The sequence below is a fragment of the Euwallacea similis genome, chromosome 29 (genome assembly GCF_039881205.1).
Source record: "Euwallacea similis isolate ESF13 chromosome 29, ESF131.1, whole genome shotgun sequence".
NCBI classification, from domain to species: domain Eukaryota; kingdom Metazoa; phylum Arthropoda; class Insecta; order Coleoptera; family Curculionidae; genus Euwallacea; species Euwallacea similis.
In genome coordinates this window covers 88,717-110,300 of record NC_089637.1, presented here as the reverse complement: position 1 = coordinate 110,300, position 21,584 = coordinate 88,717, and the positions used below count along the sequence as shown (strand labels likewise).

At 32.8% G+C, this 21,584-nt stretch overlaps 1 protein-coding gene across 6 annotated transcripts in view; it reads left to right on the top strand.

Moving 5' to 3' along the window:
* Positions 1-21,584, top strand: part of Pde8 (phosphodiesterase 8) — a 145,984-nt gene that overhangs the window by 99,249 nt on the left and 25,151 nt on the right. For all 6 annotated transcript variants that reach the window (XM_066403529.1, XM_066403533.1, XM_066403530.1 and 3 more), the window contains 3 exons: positions 15,172-15,231; positions 17,245-17,302; positions 19,243-19,410. In XM_066403529.1, the coding sequence (XP_066259626.1) occupies positions 15,172-15,231; positions 17,245-17,302; positions 19,243-19,410 (286 nt within the window). The remainder of the gene's footprint in view (positions 1-15,171; positions 15,232-17,244; positions 17,303-19,242; positions 19,411-21,584) is intronic.

Below are 21,584 nucleotides of genomic sequence, written 5' to 3'. Positions count from 1 at the left end.
TGTACATATGTATCTATCCTTGATTACGCTTTTTCGCAAAAACGGACAGGATTATACAACGCTTGTAAAAGTATAGCAATTCGTTTATAACTTTCATAAACACGACATTAAAAAAATACTTAAACACGTACAATTTTATTTGAAAAAGGCATTTAGTTCCCTGTTCAAATTTTTTACCCCTACACAGCTACCTCTACTAACTTTTTATTTTCAAACGGAAAGGTACCCATTGTAGTATATCAAATGAAAGGTAACTCAATAAGGGACACAACGGTATACTCAAAACTAAAATTGTATCTACGATTTCTTAAAAAAAAAATAAAACAAAATTTATATCCTAAAAAGATTAAAAGTTTTAATCTCTGCTTTCTAGATAGACATCCGTTCTTATTTCACTTTGAAAGAGAGTGAAAAAATGACCCTAAGACGTAGAAATTGCAAATTGTCTTCAATGTAAATAATTTTTTAGATACAAATCATTTTGGCTTTTATAGAACTTATTAGTAGTTGAATTCAGTTGTTAGGCGCCTACCACATTCAGAATATTTTTGAAAAATGGATCGTTTATCTGAAAAGCAAAAAATTGAAATTTTAATTTTTTTGGAGTATGGAAATCGCAATATAACTTACGAAGAGGTGTATCTCATATTCAATGAGAAATATCCAGACCGACCTATTGATAGAAGTGTAGTTTGTCGGTTTAATGAAAAATTCCAACAAACTGGAAGGCTGAAAGCTGCTCCAAAATGTGGAAGACCTCGAACAGCAACTGGTGGCGATAAAGCACCAGACATTATTTTATCTATCGACGAAAATTTCATACAGTCTACCAGCAAACTTGCCGTTGAATTTGATGTATCTGCAAAATCAGTTAGCAATCTTTTACGAAACCAATTTTATCGACACAAAATTTTCTTTACCCAAGAGTTAACGTCTGAAGATTTTGATCGCAAGATGTAATTTTGTGAATTGTTGCAAGAAAAAGGCATATATATAAGTAGTTTCTTTTCTAAAATTTTATTTTTGGATGACGTAACGTTTGGCTTAAACGGATCTATTCATCGACATAATTATCGCTACTCGTCTACAGATAAACCTCATTAGATGCAGACTCTGCATACACAACATCCACAAAAACTCAATTTATGGATAGGTATAATCGGCCACCAGTTCATCGGTCCCTTTTTTATAAAGGGAAATTTAAACACATCATACTTTGACTTATTGCAAAACGAAATGTTCCGTCAAGCGCCGCAATTTTTCCAGGAGAAAATGAGGAACAAGTAGCCAATAATATTTGGTTTCAACAAGATCGTGCACTGCTACATTGCTCTATGGCTATGAAAGGGAATCTTGATGAGATTTTCCCTAGGAGGTGAATGGATGGAAGAGGCACAATAGAATGGCCTCCACAACCTCCAGATCATACGCTTCTCGATATTTTTTGTGGGGTCACTTAAAAGGTTCCGTTTACAAAAATAGTTCACAAAATTTAGATGATTTACGTTTCAGAATTGAAATAGAATTGGAATTAATAACAGAAGCAACACTGGATAATTGCATAAACGAGTTCGAGAAACGACTGAAAATGTTACTGGAGCCCAATTTTAGCATTTATTGTGGGAATTTCAATTTTGTTTTGTTGTAACAGTGAGTTACTTTATTTTGTATCTAACAATTTTACTTTTCAAGGAAACTGTAGATCCGCTTTTAGTTCTGAATGAACCGTTGTATCCCTTATTGAATTACCTTTCGTTTAACATACTGCAATGGGTATCTGGGTAGGGGTGAAAATTTTGGACATCGAAAATAATACATTAAATGCTTTTTTTAAATAAAATTACACGTCTTAATTAATGAAAATGTTAAAAATACAGAACTTAGATTAGCTAATCTCTTCAGAATGCGTATTATTAACGAGTTAGGTAACGAATTTCGTAACTCCTCTATGCGCATTGGAAACTTTCTATGATTACCGTTTAAAGTAATGTGAGTTCCAGGTTACGTATCAAATTCTCAGGGTAGTTTTTAATTCGCGTTCTTCCCAATTTCCTATACGCAGCTTTTCTACGAGGATTAGAAAAAATATCGGGGAGGATTTTCCAGAGACTTTTATTGGTGAAAATGGCAAATAATTTAGAAAAATATTGTTAAGGAAGCTCGAAGAAAAAGAAATGCTTCGGATACACTCGAGGATTTTGAGGAAGTCGTTTAACTTGAAACAACTTAAAGAAACCTTGCAGAAATCTTACAAATCCTAAAGAGATTTAAAAAGGAATTAAGAGAATCCTGTAGAATGAGGAATTATGGTAAATTGAAACATTTCAGTACCTTTAATGTTGTGCGAATGGCCATGTTTTGAGGTTATCATTATATCACCGTAAATGGATTTTAATTTTTTTTTAATTTCCGAATGAAAAAGCAGGAATCATATCTTGTTCCCAGATCTATGGTAAGCAGATCGATAATAGCTCCATACAGCCTTTTTTTCAAAATTTTGAACATTCAGTGACTACAAAAACGTTTATAATAGGAAATGATGTTGTTTGCAATTTGAGACGGCAAAGATTTCTATGTTAAAGTTTAACTTTAATTCTTGATTGATAAAGATAAAGAAGCGTAGAGGACCATTCTGAAAGTAATAAGAATCGTGATAACTACAGCCGTTTTAGCCTGATTGTTTATAACCTTAGCACTGCTTCCCTATTGTGTACCTTTGTGAATGAGAGAATTTAACGGTCGAATGCTTTCGACATTAAATTTTAATTTAACACCTTTACTCATACAAATTTAGGAATGCAGGAACAAGAATTGAAAATAATTTAGAACCACGACGAGTATCGACTTTCAATTGACCTTTAAAACAAGGTACTACTCGACCCTATTTTTCATTTATGATTTTAGGGGTTTAACTCACCCCGGTTAGGGGGTTGATGTGAAAGGAGAGAGTAAACGTTTATAATGTGTCCCTCTTGAATATAAAGTTTACGTCTCTGAGAATTTTTCGAAAATATATATTCGAATACCTGAAAATGGCTATTTCGTTTTCGGTGCGCCACCCTGTATAAGTGGTGAACAATTTAAGATTTGAAATATTTCTACATTGAAGTCAGAACAGAAACGTAGGGAAGAGGATGTACAAATAATTAAAATTACAAACGACAATTACATACTTATTGTCCGACATTTTGAGGGTTTTCTCACTTATAAAAGGTCTATAGTAAGTTAAAATGTAGTGGTCCATATGAGGGTTAAAAAGTTCCTACATTATACTTCAATTTAACATCTTAAAGCGTATGAATTTAGAAACAAATTGCAGGGACTTTAAAAATAATTACAACCAGGACACCTGCAGTCTTTTTATTCAACGTTTTGAAGATTTTATCACTTGTTAAAGCCCCATAATACATCACTGTGTAGTCCTTTAAGCCCTTTGAGTTGAGAAGTTTCTACATCAAACTTTAATTTACTCCTGTAAGGGCAAATTCTTATAAATGTAAGAAGGAGGTCATAGACTTAAAAAATATTGAGTTTTAGGTCTTAGCGGCAGGAAGGAAATTTTCACGTTTCAACGTTTTCGATCATTTTAAAAATAAATTTTTATTATCTACTTAAATTCTAGAGAGAAAAAGATTTGAGACTTTTGTCATTTGCTTAAATTTGTGCTGTGAATGGTTATATTAAACGACGAAAAGTTGTATATTAAATCTTAAATTAACTGACATACAGGGATAGTATATATTACATATACACGGGGTGTCCCAGCAAAAACTAGACACCCCGAATAACTTATTTATTATGAAATTTACGAAAATTCGGTAGGATGCGTTGATTATAGCTTCGAGAGGGACCCATTTTAACGTATCACATGATAGCTACTGTGTTACATGTTTACCCCACCTCCCTGCAGAGCCACCCCCCTAAAAACTTAAATGAGAAATAGGGCCAAGTGATACATTGTTTGGAAGGGTATCAAATAGCCTAAATAATCATAATTTTTTATTTTGATGATTCTATTTGCCAAAGCGGCCTTTTTTACTATTTACAATACTAAGAGGTGAAATTAAAATACAAAACTTATTTTATTTTAAGCATTATTCAAAATAACCTTCATTAACTTCTTGCCAATAATACAGTCTATTTTGAAATTCTTCCCTAACATTTAAAAACACATGGACGACAAGAACGTGACATTCTAACACAATTCGTTCACGTAAAGCTTCGATAGGTTCAGATTTGGTCCTATAAACCTTAAATTTCAAGTGAAAAAAAATCTAGGAGAATGAGGTCAGGAGAGTGGCCATTCAATAGGAGCTTTTCTACCAATCTAGCGACTGGGAAAAGTGGTATATAAAAAGTTGCGATGTTCTACATGCAAATAAGACGGAGCTCCGTTTTGCTGAAATACTAATTCACCATTCAGAATGTTTTCATCTCCTTCAAGGATTTCAGTTATAACAGGATAAATAGTTTCTTGTAAAAGTTGTAACCTTCTCCATTTAAAGTTTCATTAATAAAAATCGGTCCAACAATGTGATTGCCTAGGATTTCAGCCCAAACATTTATTTTAACCGGACACTACAGCTGTGCTTCCTTTACTAAATGTGGATTGTTATCGTTCCAATATCTGCAGTTGTGCCTCTGAGTTATCTATTTAAGAAAAATGTCTATTCATCGGAAAAACATATATTTTAAAATAAGTGAAGAAGATAACTGTTCATTAAATTTTTCACAAAATTGAAAACAACGATCAAGATCATCCTCGTTTAATTTCTGAATTAATTAGATTTTATACGGAAAAAACTTATGACTTCCTATGATATAATGGGCACTACTCCTCAATATTCCATTGCTTTCTGCTACCTTTCTTACTGAGTGAGTATTATCCATCAAAAATTGCCCCAACACCGCCACTTCTATCATATCGCTCCTAATTGGTCTCTGACGCTGAAATTATTTATTACCCACAGATCGGGATTTCATAAATTTCTTATTAACTATGAGTCATACTACATTTCTTTCTAGGTGGTATTAAATATTCGCGCTGCAAATCTTGCTGAACCATCATTTTCGTAGTACCGTGTTTGATATTGGTGTATGACGGGTACGTTCTTCATCGGTTCCATCATCGTCGTCTTCGTCGTTATTACTTCTTCGGCAGCCAATCACAGGATTCCGGACACATGCGTTGTTGTGTCTATTACCTGCATTTTTGCGTCTTACAGCATTGACAGCTTCGGAGTCTTCCCCTTCGTCGTCTTCAGGATTCTGCCATTCTTCTTGGTTCGGTCAGTCGCTGGTAACTCAGAAGCTGTGTCCGCGCTCGCGAATTCATTGTCCTCCGCTTTATTTCACTTTGTGTTAATAAACTCATATTTTTAATCCTTTATCCCGACCTGTGATTTCTTTCATAAGGTATAAACACTGTCTTATATCTACACCAGTATCAAACCTGATACTACATTTTCATAGTAAATTTCAACAAATTCAATTTTTTCTGGAAGTGAAAAAACCATTTTGAAAAATTTATTCGTGTATGAGATTCGGCACGAATAAAATTGGAAGTGACGAAAATAAAATATCAGAAGTAGTCATTAGCAAAAAAATACTAATACACTTTCGACTGCATACAAACACAGTTTCACAACAAATAAATCTTTTTTTTACCTTTCACCTCACATAATAAATAAGGTCCCTTTGATAGATAGAGTCATTAAAATAAATAATGATGATCATCGTTATTTAGGCTATTGAATATTCTTTCAATCAATGCATCACTTGGCCCTACTTCTTAATTAAGTTTTTAAGGGGGTAGCTTTGCAGGGGGGAGGGCTGAAAGTGAGTGATTATCGTGTACGTTAAACTGGGTCCCTTTGAACTATAATCAACCTGTCCTACCGAACGTTCACGAATTGCATAATAAACAAATTATTCAGGGTGTCGAGTTCTTGCTGGAACGCCCTGTCGGTGTCCATAATACGACACTCAGTAGGTATACTATATTTTAATCCAACGACTCTACTCATAAATTAGCCCTAAAATCGTTAATTATCAGTGGGAAATTGTCTCTGTTATCGGGCATTTTCTGGCTCCCAACAGAAAATTCCGCAGGGTGCTCATTATTTTCAACGTTTCCAGTAACTCGATTTCGGTGATTTAATAATGATAAAGAAGGAAATAATTCTGTATTCCAAAATCTTCTGTTATCAAACGTTTTCTTCTGGCTATTCCAGAAACCACTGTGCGAGAATATCTTTGGTCTGAAACTCCTGGATTACAGGCAGTTTCTGGGCAATTACACAGTGCTACAATTTAACGGTCCCAGTAACCTCTTTGCGAGACCTTATGAATGAAAGGAGGCTTGTCTGGCTTGTCTGAAATTATTCTCCGTTCTTTATTCTCAACATTTTTAAGGGCGCTATTTAGATGATATTTTTATTGCGCTAAATTAAAATTATTGTTATCCGTTGTGACGTAAAAGTATAATTGAAAAAAACTTTGAGCCCCGCCAGGTTATTGAACTAGGTGGTTACCCCACACGAATTAATTCTAAATTTAAGTTCTGAAGTTTTCAATGTGTAGGATGAAGGGTTTCCACGTTTGGTTAGTTCAGGTTAGCTCAGAGTCCAAAAATACTGCTAACAAAATCTTAATAGTGAAACACGCCCCTTCCCCCGCAAAGTGGACATAATCTACTAATATTTACATCATGTGAAATTGCTGAGAACCACTTTTCTCAGATCCAACATAAAACTCGTCATAACTTCGATGATTTATAGCGACAAACAATAATTTAATAAGCCGCTTGTCCAAACGAAGCTAGATATAACTCTCCTCAAAAGACAATGTTAAGGAAAACTAATAGCCCCAAGCACGCGCAGCCTTAAAAGCCCCTTCAATCCTTATATATCTCTCATGTATTTAATTTACCCTGGCAACATATCCTGCACTCAAGCCAGCTCATAAGCTCGCTTCTGGATAAGGAAAATCTGGACAGAACGGTGTTAGACCGGACTTCGATGTATATTGGCCAACCCAAGTAACAAACTCGATTAAAATGCTAATTCGCAGTACTACTTTGCGTGCGATGTGTGCTTTTAAAATCAACGTGAAATGGTGTTTTAAAGTTGGAAGCTAAGAGTGTTCAAAATTTCTTTTTGTCGAATCAAAAGGGTGAATTGCTGCTATTAAAGCTGACTATAAAGAACAAAGGCTCGAATGCAAAGCAGGAAATTTGCATTGAGGTCTGTTTGTTTGTCTTAGCAGTCTTGCAATGCAAGTTGGTTTCGAGCTCTTCCAAGGACTTACATTTTAATTAAAAATCGTCACTTTGATGCATGAGCGGATTTAATTGTTTTGTGTATCTAATAAAGGACGAATTGTTAAAACCTGACAGAAGAGCTTAGGAAAATAAAGTACATCGCTCTAAACTCCCTCAACTAAAGAATGAGCTTTTCTCTGGATATTTTTACGACGCCTACCTGACCCCAATTCATCATATCCAGGAAAATCAAAATAAAATCTCTCTCCGAGAATAGGCCAATTCAGGGGAACTGAGTGACGCCAAACAAGGTTAAAGAACGTCATTCCTTTATAAATAATTCATTTAGTCTCCGAACAAGAGATAAATAGGAACGGAGGGTATATCGACCTGCTTTTGGAGGCACTTGTTGCTAATAGAGCGTCCTTCTTGTCCATCCGTTTTTGCTTTTCCGGTTTATTTCGTTTCGAGTGGACACGAAACGAGTGAAAAAGTTTGTATTTTTCTTCTTGTGCTTCAAGGAGATAAATTTGTTTTAGGGCAAACAACTACTGATGATGTAGTATGTGTTGTCGAGGATTGATTGTATTTAGCAGCGTCAGCATCAAAAGTCCGTCAGTAAAAGGCAATATCACAAAGTGTTGGTAGAAAGACTATTTTTTAATCGGGAACGTTTCTTCTGTTATCCCTGAAATTGACTTCTCAAAGGAAACTATTCTTCAAGTGAAAAAAGACAGTTACCGTCTGGATTTCCAACATAAGGATTTATGAATAGAAATATTTCTCAATACAATACTAATGTAAAACGCTGTTAAATGTCGCAGGTTATCAAATTCGAGTTCCTTCGAGATTCATGATATACAGCTTGTCAATTTGGAAACAATCCACCCACGATACGCATTCTTATAGAAAATATGTAAATAAGCAAAAACCCGCCGATTTTATTTTCAAGGAAGACATTCTTTAAGTCGATTTTCTATTAAATTGCATGCACCCTCTAGTGGGGAATGGAAAGAACCACTAAAATCTTAAATGGGAAAGAAGGTTGAGTTATACCTGATTTAAAAAGTCTTTCAATTGCTTTTCCAAATGTATCTGTTTTTTGCCATTGAGAGGTTTTCAAAAAATCATATCCAAACCGTAAACAAGCTTATGTATCAACTGTATGCTAGAAGAATTGTTTATTAATGTTTTGTGTTCAATATCCTGTCCATTATTTTTTAAACAGTAATTGAGTCTGTTTTCAAACTCCACTCTAACATTCACAAAAACTTCTACTTGAATTGCCCAAAACGCAGCTGTAATTCTTCTCTTTAATTCTTCCAAATGTTGAAGCTGGGTTTTATAAACAACAGGTTTAAAATGCCCTCAGAGAAAAATATCCAGGGGTGTTAAATCGGGCAACCGCGGTGGCCACTTAATTGGTCCTCTTCGACCAATCAATTTGACAGAAAAACTATCGTGGAACCACTGTGTAACGGGAAGAAAATAGTATGGTGGAACTCCATCTTGTTGAAAATGAATAGATCTCCTTGTAAATAGCTATTAGCAGCCGTTAACCTGCTAAATAAAATTTAAAATAATAAATAATAACTTAACAAAAAACTTAAGAATTTCATCGTCCTTTTTTAATCAAACAGTCTTATTCTTACTGTTATTTCTACAAGTAGAATATTTAAGTAAATGTATTTACAAATACAAATAAAAACAAAAATAATCATTTGTTATTTATAAAACTGAGCCTCAAGATTTGGAAGGATTGAAGAGAAGAATTACAGCTGCGTAGAGAAATTCGCGCAGAAGTTTTTGTGATTATTAGAGTTGGAAAATTGATTTTATTACTATTTAGAAAATAATGGATAGCATTTTGAACACAAAACATTAATAAGCAATTTTTCTACATTACAATTGATACCTAAGCTTGTTTACGATTTGGACGTAATTTTTTGGAAACCTCCCAATGAAAAAAAAAACGGGACCATTTGGAAAGGTAATTGAAAGACCTTTCAAATGAGGTAGAACTCAACCCCCCTTCCTATTTAAGATTTTAGTGGTTATTCCCACCCCCACTAGAGGGTGCATGCAATTTAATAGAAAACTGACTTAAAGAATGTCCCCCTTGAAGACGCCCCTTGAAAATAAAATCGACGTGTTTTTGCATAATTACATATTTTCTATAAAGACCTAAATATCAAGGGTGATTTGGTTTCAAATTGACACGCTGTATAAAATAGGCAATCTGCTATACCAAGAAAAAACATTCAGTATTCCTTAGATTCGTCACAGCCTCTTTAGTTAGTCTACATTACTGGTTTCAGAGTAGCTTTAAACTCCGAAGAAATCTGGTGTATTGACTAAAATTAAGAACTTGTTATACAGCTCTCAAAATAGAATCTTAAATTAAGAACGATCTTTACAGAAGGAGATATCTTCAAAACTAAATTAGTCACCCCCAGCCAATACGACGTATCTTACAACTCAATTATTATCCAAATTAGATCTATAAAGTTACCCCTGGGTAACCTCTGGGTAATTTCTGAAGTTTAAAAAGGAGAAAGAGACGTTATACAGCTCAATTATTTTAAAATAATTAGATCCACAAACTGGCCTTTCAGTTCAGATAATTTTCTCCAAGGGTTTCCACACCCATGCCAACCTCTAATAATAAACAGAGGCTGATGCCATAAAGTACTTACGCACCAAAGCGACTTAGTGGAACTTTTATGTTTCTGTTCCAAGTTTAATAAATCGTTCCTTCAGGTTTAAATATGGTCGTTCTTACTGCAACAAAAAGAAAATGTTCCTTTGTGTTGCGTCTTTCCATTCGAAGCAGTAAACATCAAAGAATAAACTGGAATTTAAGGAAAAAATAAAAATTGCAACTTATTGTTGCTGCGATGGAGAGCCGTCACTACTGTTCCTCTGTTTATGTTTCTTAAGTCTATCGTACTTAGTGCGATCATGCGAATTTCTTTTGCAAATACTATTTGCCTCTGCACACAAATTAACGATAAATTTAACTGGAATATTGCCAATTTTAGTTACTTTGGTAGAAACACAAAGTTTCTTTGTGCTGCCTCAGGCTCCTAAATTTTTAAACCAACAGCAGCATATCACATCAAAAAGTTTCTCATTATTCCTATGGTAGATAAGCAGCTTTAAAATTTAATTACTTATTTTTACAGTTAAATCCTTAACATGACTATTCTTTTAAGATAAGCTTGTTGACATCTATAGCCAAAAGCAAGTTATCGAGTCAATTATTTTACAAAGTAGATTAATAAACTAACCTCTAAGTCCAGTGAATTTCTTGTAGAAATTTACCACTCACGTGAAATTTTTGGTATACCTGGCAGACGTAGACGTAGTTATTGCCTTATTACTTAATCATTTTCCAAATTGGATAGATTCAGAATTAGTAATTCAGATTTCAAGAGGAAAAAATAACAAAGGTATCAAATTTCAAAATTTTTGGAACATTTTCGTATTTCTGATTTCTGATTCTGAGAGCCAAATTATTTAGATAATCAGAAGTACCTTATCTGAACTGGGAAATTCACACGTTCTTCAGACTTGAAATATACGTACATAAGGCGTGAGTCTAAGAAAATCTGGAAAGTATGAAATTGAGATTTAAAATTTCCAGATTTTCTAAACATTTTTATTCAAAGGAAAATATTCTTATTGCAAAATTGTCCAAGGAGTTAGATAAAAGTTACACGTTGCTGAGGCTCCGTATAGGCCAGTGCATTAGCATTAAATTTGAAGGTGTTCAGGAAAGTAGAAATAAAGTTGCAAATTTTTAGTTTTTCAAACAATTTGAAGTACAGGAATTGTCAACTTGTTCATGTTTTTTAACCCAGTCAGAAGAAAGTTTGCAACGTTGTAAAGCTTCAAATCATTATCATCCTTATCACACTAGAATTTGAGGGTATTCAGAAATAAAGAAATTGTACTTTAAACTTTTTAAAAATTTAAAAGTTAATGAAATGAGAATCTTATTGTAAAATCGTTTAGGGAAATACCCACTTATTGAGTAACGAAATTTGTACATTTTTCATGCTTGAACTTTATAATATTTGTCAGACTTGTATCTAAGGGAGATGCGAAGAAATGAATTTAAATAGATTTTTAGAAGAGAAAATTACATTCAAAGAGAAGAGATTCCAATTGTTAAATTCTTCAGAGAGATAAGACAAATAGGTGCTCGAAACTGGCACAATTTTGAGTCTAAAAATGTCATGCAAATGAAATTAATTATCATCATGGTAAACCTCTTAAGACCGTGGCTGTGTTCTTTAAATGTAGAGAAATTTGCATGTTTTTAAATCTAGAACAGCCCATTCCTACGGATTCTAATATGATTTTAAATATCAAGAATTTCCCTTTGTCTGCTATCATTAATAGATTATATATGCCATACCTTGAAAAGTCACTTTAATGAAACATTTACTATCGACATAGGACAGTTCACAGAAGAATAATGGGACTATACAAAGTGTCTCTGAACATAGTGCCATAAATTCAACCACATATTCTAGGTCCCGAAATGTGAGGAAAACATCATATAAACATATATTGAAAAGTACTTCGTTTTCGATATACAGGGTGTAAAATTCCTGAGGATGTTTTTTATTAATATTTTCGAAACATTTCGAGATAAATTAATAAAATTTTTGTGTTTTAGTATAACTTTTTGTCTTCTTTCTGAGTGTCTTTGAAGAAAGTGTCACATTTCTCCAACGGAGGGCAATACAGAGGGGTAGTGCTTAAAAAATACCTAAACTTTTTTGTACTTAGCGTTATTGACAATTTTATAGGAAAACTATTAGACTCGAAGATTTTTACATAAAAAAGGTACTCTTGTTGAAAGTCGAAATCTTCAATAGTTTTCGAGAAAATTGAGGTTTAACAAATTGGTGAATACTATGTTTTATTTAATAAATATCAGATTTAAAACCCAAATTAAAACGAAACAAAAAAAATGTTACCATTTCCATATATAACATATACATTATTAATAAATGAATGTATTTATTAATAAAGTTCAATGGTGAAAATGATAATGATGAATGAAAATAAAATAAAATGAATAAAAAAAGGGTTTCAAATCTAATATTTATTTAATGAAACATAGTATCCGTCCATTTGTAAAGTCTGAATTTTTTCGAAAACTTTTAGAGAGTTTGACTTTGAATAAGTGTACCTTTTTTATGTAAATATTTTCGAATTTAATATTTTTACTATAAAATCATCAATAAAGTTAAGTACAAAAAAAGTTAAGGTGCTTTTTAAATGTACCTTTTGCATTACCCGGAAAATACGGAAATTTCTTTATAGAAACTCAGAAATAGCACAAATTGTTGTAATAAAGTACAAAATTTAATGAATTTATTTCGAAACGTTTCGAAAATATTAATTAAAAACCATCGTCAGGACCATGTCACTTCTGCAGATTTAAATTTCTCACATAGGAGTTTTTCATCTGGCGGTAAAATGCAAGTTTACTTAGGGTAAGTGAAGTAATTTTCAAATTTAAAGTAGCAATGTTTTACAGTACTCTTTAGTTTTTGTCTGTAAAAAAGTATTGTTACTAACACGTATATTAATGAGAGATTAATAATCTCAGCTTTAATGATGCGCTCGTTACGCTCCGGCGATTATTTATTATCGTCATTAATAAACTTGTACTTTAAACACTTATTAATGCTTCAAATATTCTGTAATATTGGTGTCCTATCCTTGTGACGTTGGATATCATTGTACCAGTCGGTATCAAGAAAAGTGGAGACTATAAATACCACAATGATAAAATAGAGAATTGGCAGATATTGAAGTATTTACACAATAAAACTCAATATAATCAAAGTAGATATCAATGATCTTAGCGGCACAATCACTCAGACGGCAAATCCGGGCAATATTGGATTGTAAAGTGGGACTCCTCCGAAATATACTAACTATGAAGAAATGGATAGAACGATCGTAATCAATCACTAAAGCTGGGAAATTTTACCACGAGGAATAATAAAGAGGAATAATAAAAAGAAATAAGAGGAGTAATAAGACAATGAAAAGAACACAGATCAGAGAATTATATTTTAAAAAATTATTATGGTTCGAAAGGATGAACAAAACAAGGCACAGACTGAAAGTAGAAGTAGATATTCATAAAAAATAACTTCGGGAAAAAATACAGAATATTTATAATAAACTAACTCACTATTCCATACACTGTTTCGTCTTTTCAAAAGAGCTCATGACGCAGTATTGTCCAGAACTCCATGCGTCGATTCTAGGCCAAAAAGCCCAAAAAAGTAAAAATAACGTTATGTCGAAATGTACGTATATAATGGTATGACTTAAACTCAAATTAGGTTCCATAAAATAACAATATTCAAAAACAACACATCCACGAACGTATTTAATCGGTCCTCGCTTTAGGTCAGTCGTTCCTGCAAATGGACCCATAAAAGTTAATGTTATAGTCTTACTAGTAAAACCGTATTGTTATTGGAAAATTGTCCTTTATATCTAGAAACATTTTCAGTCAGCAATAGTAGTCGTACAAGAATAAAACTCCAGTTTTGTGGCTGGAAATAGTTGTGTTTAATACGGAGATTCAAATCCACATAAGAAGTACGTTGGATCTGATGACTTACAGATTTCGTTTCTCATACCACTCAGATTCTTCGGTGTTGAATCGAGAAATTGATACATACATAAGTAGGTACTTCCAAAATTAATTATTCTAAATAAGGTTTATATATATAAAGTTTAATTAATGTTTAAGTCGAAAACATTATTCGATTGATCGCTATCAGGTTAGGCACTTTAAATGTATGGTGGGAAAATGGCTGAATGGAGTGGTACTTGTGGTTCATGGAGCGCATATTTTTGCCACTGATACTTATTTGTTTATCCGAACAAACTTTCACGTACTTAGGTTTTGCAATAAACACGATTATTATTAATAAAATATGTAAGGAAAGCAAACTTTCTGTTGGGTTTAAAACGTACGAGCTGAAGCAATTTTAACACATATAAATTTCTGTTTTTTTGTTCTTTTGTTTGCGTGAACGTAAAGGTTCAATCACTGTTTATCAATCGGTCATAAATCTAACTTTATTAAGGTACTTTCTTGGACAATTTGATGTGTGGATTGATGTTTCCTTAGTATTATTAATTTCTGACTCCTCGTCTGTTTACAGCAAAATGATTCATTTGTTGTTAAATAAATCCGGTATTCTATGTTCGGAAAGTTTTGCATATGTCCTATATCCCAAGGATTAATTTCAATGTTTGCCCATCTCTTTATAGATCGGATCGTAATAATATTTTCAAACTTGCAACAGAAGTCAGCTATTTGCCATTTTTGTCGTATTTTTCCGTTTACGCCTTACCGACAATTTACCTCATTCTGAAACGCAGGCTTTTGTATTTTCAAAGGTAAATTGGAATGTTAAATAAATGTATCATAATCAAGGTAATAATAATTAGTAACAGAAAATATAAATAAATAGGTGGTTATGTATCCTTATTTTTATACATTATGAAATACATAAAATACTTAATAAAATGCACACCTAAAACAAATAAAATCAAAATTTTTGGTGAAAACTTTAAATTAAATGCCACTGTTCATTTCGTTATTTTATTTTTTTTTTAATGTTTTCATGAATTTAGTGAATTTACTGAACTGTAATGCTGGTCCAAATGTTTGGGTTTTCCTGATATCTGAGTTATTCTATAAGACAAGGGAAATAATTGCGTTATTCTTATCCAGGGTCTCTGCCTCTTTTTCAAATTTCGTGTTCTTCTTGTAGCATTCCTTTAATAATATTTTTCAGTTCTGATAAACTCAGAATAACTATTTTGGTAGCATATTAATGACTTATTTTCTGTTTCAGATCAATAAGGAATACCAAGGGAAGTCAACATACAGTCATCATAGCCATAGTAAAGAGAAGGTATCGTTTCTAACAAAAGACTATTTAAGAAACTACTTAAAAATAATTAGAATATTATACAATGCGTGTGAAAAGTATTGCAACACGTTTATAACTTTCATAAACCCGATATTTAAAAAAAATGCTTAAACACTTAAAATTTTATTAAAAAAATGGCATTTAATGCATTTTCTATGTTAAAATTGTGCACCCCTACCCAGCTACCCCTACTAACTTTTCATTTTCAAACGTAAAGGTACCTATTGTAGTATATCAAATGAAAGGTAACTCAATAAGGGACACAACGGTATACTTAAAACTAAAATTGTATCTGCGGTTTCTTTTTAAAAAATATAACGAAATTTATATCTTAAAAAGATTAAAAGTTTTAATCTATGCTTTCTAAATAGACAATCCCTTCTTATATCATTTTGATAGAGAGGGGAAAATGACCCTAAGACGTAGAAATTGCAAATCGTCTTCCATGTAAATATTTTTTTTAGATACAAAACATTTTGGTTTTCATATAATTCATTAGTAGTTGAATTCAGTTGTTAGGCATCTACCACAGTCATAATATTTAAATAATGGATCGTTTATCTGAGAAGCAAAAAATAGAAATTTTAATCTTTGTGAGGTATGGAGATCGCAAAATAACTTACGAAGAGGTGTGTCTCATATTCAATGAAAAATATCCAGACCGAGCTATTGATAGAAGTGTAGTTTGTCGGTTTAATGAAAAATTCCAACAAACTGGAAGGCTGAAAGCTGCTCCAAAATGTGGAAGACCTCGAACAGCAACTGGTGGCGATAAAGCACCAGACATTCTTTTATCTATCGATGAAAATTTCATACAGTCTACCAGTAAATTTGCTGATGAATTTGATGTATCTGCAAAATGAGTAAGGAATATTTTACGAGAACAATTTTATCGACACAAACTTTTCTTTTCCCAAGAGTTAACGTCTGAAGATTTTGATCGCAAGATGGAATTTTGTGAATTGTTGCAAGAAAAAGGCGTTCAGGAAAACAAGTTCTTTTCTAGAATTTTATTTTCGAATGAAGTAACGTTTGGCTTAAATGGACCTATTCAACGACGTAATTATCACTACTCGTATATACACAATCCTCGTTGGATGCAGACTCTATATATAAAACTTCCGCAAAAACTTAATTTATGGATGGGTATAATCGACCACTAGTTCATAGGTCCATTTTTCATAGAGGGGAACTTAAACAATGCATCATATATGTATTTATTGCAAAACGAAATAGTTCCATCAATCACCGCAATTTTTCCTCGACAAAATGGGCGACAAATGGCTAATGATATTTGGTTCCAACAGGATGATGCACCACCACATTGTGCTACGGCTGTGAGAGAGTATCTTAATGAGATTTTCCCTAGGGGATGAATAGGTAGAAGAGGCGCAATAGAATGGCCACCATGCTCTCCAGATTTTACGCCTTTCGATTTTTTATGGGGTCATTTAGAAAGTTCCGTTTACAAAAATAGATCACAAAATTTAGATTATTTACGTTTTAGAATTTAAATGAAGTTAGATATTTTTTTTCTAACTGTAAATGGAATTTTAGTTCTGAGTATACTGTTGTATCACTTATTGAATTATCTTTCATTTGATATACTGTATGGGTATCTTTCCCTTTGAAGCTAATAAGTTAATAGGGGTGAAAAATTTGATGATCGAAAATTATGTCTTTTGTAAACATCTTTTTTCAAATAAAATTATACGTTTTTAAGTATTTTTTTTAATATCAGGTTTATAAAATATGTGTTGCAATACTTTTTTCAAGCGCTATATAATGTCAAAAGAAATTATGGTCGATATATGAAATGCAATATTCTTGTAGGCAAGTGTTCCGGATGGTATTGTTAATGAATATTCAATTTACATATTATTGAGAAATCTGAGTTGTAGCTTTGAAAACTATCTCCCTTATTTTCTCTTCCTTTGGATTCAAACGTTCGAAAGCGCCTATTTAATAATTCTAAGTGATTTTTTTTTTTTTCAGTTCATTCGAAAAGGACGAAGTCACAATAGCTTCTCTATTGGAATCCGGATTTAATAGGGTACGTATAATAAATAAAATAATTGTATACACAATGTGATCTAAAAACCCAAATTTTGTTATAATTGTTAACTCACATAATATTTTGTATCGAACAAGATGTTCCAATCGAAATGGTTCGACAAGATAATTGATTGCACCAGCGAACGAGAATTATGTGTGACACTTACCATTCCCAGAATTCCGATTTTTATGCATTCCGCAAATATTTTTAGTAACAGAATGCGGAATGTAATGTAACATCCATATGTAACACTACTTTCTCTCTCTTTTTTTTCTCTCTCTTTATGCTTAAACATTTTTCCGCATAAAGGGGGAATATTATGACTATGTTAAATAAAATTATAGTCACGTAGCGTACTTCCCTCCCAGGTTAGAAAACTTTGTCTAATGAAATATCAATTCTTCAAGCCTCTTTAGGACTGGTTCCAATACTCCACTGTTTGACAGTTTTGTCCACATAACTTAGGAAAATCTGATTCAGTATTAAACGAAATATATATACTATAACGTATAGTCGTTCCTAATTCTGACATTTTTGACAATGTTCCTTTTTGAAATGTGAGTTTGTAGCCTCTTTGGGACTAACAAGAAAAGGGACCCAAGTATACCCCTCTCCCCCCTCCGCACCCGGTTTTAATGAAATTTTGAAGAGAAGTAGTTTAAACTTATCTAAGAATAGTGATGTATATTTTACGTGCCATTTTCAAGGTTTAAAGGGTGAAAACTGCCTTCAAAAGTTAGCCAATTTTTCGTTTTTTAATGATAACTTTTGATCCAGATGAGTTAGAACAACAAAAAAAAGCAAAATGTTCTTTTTTCAATTCGCCATCGATTTGTCAGTATTCAGAAAAAATATTACTTTTAGTTTGTTTTTTTGAAAAATTTTAGTTTTTTTGGTTCCGTTTTTACGTGCGTCCAGCTGTCTCATTCAATTTTTTACCATTTTATAGAGAAAATATTTCTCAATAGAATGATACAAAGCAGAGCTCGATATCATTTTTATAACAAAAGGTATAAGTGTTTATATAAAAGTGAGCACGTCATGTTTGACCGCTTATAAGTCAGAACCGCAGGTTACAGAAGAAATTTTCTGTTTTGAAACATGAGTTCGTAGCCTCTTTGGGGCTGGGTCCAGTACACCAATATTTCTTAATATATCAAATTGTCCATAAATTAGGAAGATAAGTATAATTATCAGTATAATTACAGTGGCGTAAAATTTGTTTCTCAAAATAAAAACATTCGGTTTTAAACTGTGAATTATTATAACTTTCTCGAGTCTAAGACAAGTACACCACTGCTTCTTAACTAATCAATTTCACGATTTTTCCACATAAAAAGACAATCGCACATTGAGAAAAATTACAACATCCTGGAACATTTCTCTATCAAAATGGAAATAAAAAAAATTCTTAGAAAAGTGAGTTCATACGTAAATTTTCTTTGAATTGGAGCCCAATATCTACACCATTACTTCTTGACAATTCAGACTGAAAGTCTTCAGTTAAACATTATCAAAACTTCAATTTTAGTGTTAATTAGGAGTACCCTCAGCTCTTAAAACACCTCTGATTGCTGCTAAACAAACTCATTATATCTCGGTCACCCACTGAAATCTATAATAAACTTGCAACGTGAACTACACACCCTGCAATCAGATGCACCTTCAAAGCTCAACTTCTTTTGAAGTTTGTGCTTTCATATAACTTCAAAGAACTTTCTTCCATGAAAAAGAGGCCAACTCATTATTTCACCGTACTGTTACCTTGACTGGAAACTTTCCAAAGAAACTATCTCATTTGGAATGAAACCACATAAATTTCTCACTTTCATGTTTTCGTGATACACACATAGAAGTTCTTAGCTCTTATTTATTGATAAAGTAACTCGTATTTTGTGGCTTTAATTTGATAAGAAAATTTATGGATACTTTTTTAGTGTCTTATAGAGACCACCAATGTGTTGGCATGCGTAAATGAGCTGATTCTTATCAAAAATTGCGAAATTAGGACTATGGCCCAGCATGCCGCTTGCCAGGCTTTGTATACAGCGCTGGACAAATGCCGTGATTTAGTCATTGTCACCGATGATACTTATAAATTTCAGGTAAGTTGTATGCCGAAAAGTTAACCATACTTAGTTCATTTCCTTAACATCAATTCCTGTCTCCTTGCAAATGCTTATTGCTTACAGAGTGTTACGGAATGAGTGATCGATATTTCATAGGGTGATTTTTCAAGTAGTTTTAAGGTGGAAAGTTCTCATAAACGTGTATCTACTTGAAAGCGACGTACAGTGTAGCACAAAAAAGTTGCGGCTATTTAATAGGCGCTCTCAGAACTAAATCGTTGGTAATTTTGTTATTCTCGTCCGAAAAATCCCCCGGGTGCGAAAATTAGCTGGAAGAGATCGAAAGATATAAAAAAATATGTGATTCATTTTTTCAAATTTGATACTCAGTATCTTGAAAACTGGAAGAGCTAGGGCACATGTTCACGAGAACTTTCCATCTTAGAACTGTTTGAGAAATTACCCTGTGAAATATCGGACACTTATTCAGCGACACCTTGTATATTACGCAGAATGCAAATCCCCCAACGAGCCGACACAGTACGAAAGCGTTAAATTCGGCGAGTAATTTATGGCTTGTAAACAAACTGCTCAAGAATTTTGTTCCCTCTATAAATCGTCTATACTAAATCGATTATTTGGAAGCATATTTTGCAGGTATCTAAGTGAGCTATAACATGGGAAAATTGAAGGGAATTATCAGCTTTATTTGTGTGCTATTTAAAATTCAATTTAACACTGTATACCTTAACTTGGGTAACATTGCGGTTAGTCTCTGCATGGAGCCTTTGTAATTTACCTTAACCATCTAGCTCTAGAGAATTAATAACCCAACAGGGAATTTATCCCGCTTCCTTGCATATTTGTTGTATTAACAATACCCTTTCTTCGAAGTTGCAATTTACAGTTTATCAAGCTATATTATTACCTTCATCCCAAGTTTTAATTTCGCGGGACGGTAAAACCGGAAAGTAATTATTAAATAACTGTTAGAAATTTCACGTGGGTAATTAAATTAAATTTCGATTTATATGAGTTCACAACAGCATTGTAAATTTATTAAAATGCAATTTATATTTGAATATGACTGATCTAATTTTCCCTATTAAATTAAATGCACAAAGCGTGCAACCGACTCGCACACATTTTATTTCTGAGTGAAATGGGCCTTGACAATATGACAGTTTTGGAAAATTTCCGTTTAATGGGACACCATAAGCTGATTGAAATGCTGGGAATATTCCTCATTGGACATGGAAAAAGTTTCCAATGAGGATTTAATGTATTTGCGACCAGTTGGAAATCCAAGCGTTAATTATTAAACTGGTAGACAATGATAGGCTAATGGACCATTAACGCAATGGGTGATTTTGCTTCTTTTAAATGCTTTTAAATTTATGAGAACTGACAGTACCTTCCCTGTCTATAATTGAAATATTTGCGTGGAGCTTATGGTAGCATGCTAAATATATAGTTCAGATAGATGATTGTGCATTACATAGCCCCTATTTAGTTTCGCTCGATTCTGTACTTTTATATAGAAAGTTTAACTACAACTGTGCGGTAAATAGTACATTACAGCACGTGTGCGGTAACCAATTAACAATCACAATGTGCGGTAAAGCATCTTTACCGAACGCCCTTTTATATTTTGAATTAATGTGGTTACCACACCAATTTGTTGTGACATTCACCAATTTCGGAAGTGTGATTGATTAAGCACTGGAATGAACTCAGTTAAGGACGAACCATGGATAGCCGATGAAAGAAAGACCTTGGAGAACATGGAGCGAAATCTTCAATAAAAATATATTTAAAACTGAAATAGATTGGCCTAAATTGATGTGGGTAAGGAGTTGTCATATTTACTTTGACTTAGATGAACATAAGATATTAGATTTCTAACGTTTTTCTCTTCGTTCTTGTATGTGAACGTGAAACTTCGTTAATCATATCATTCAGTAGCGTACACTGCAAATTTTAAATAAATCATTTCTTATTTTAAATATAAGATTCACAATATCTTAGATTGATGTGGGATCAGGGTTTTCAAACATATTTTTCCATTCTTTGTATCTAATTGTTGTACGATCATGTACATCGTTTACACAGGTGCAACGAAGTTCAAGAACGACATTTTCAACAATTTCTGTAATGTTATTTTGCACAAAAAAATTGAAATAAAACGTACTGTTAAGGTTCCTTCGATA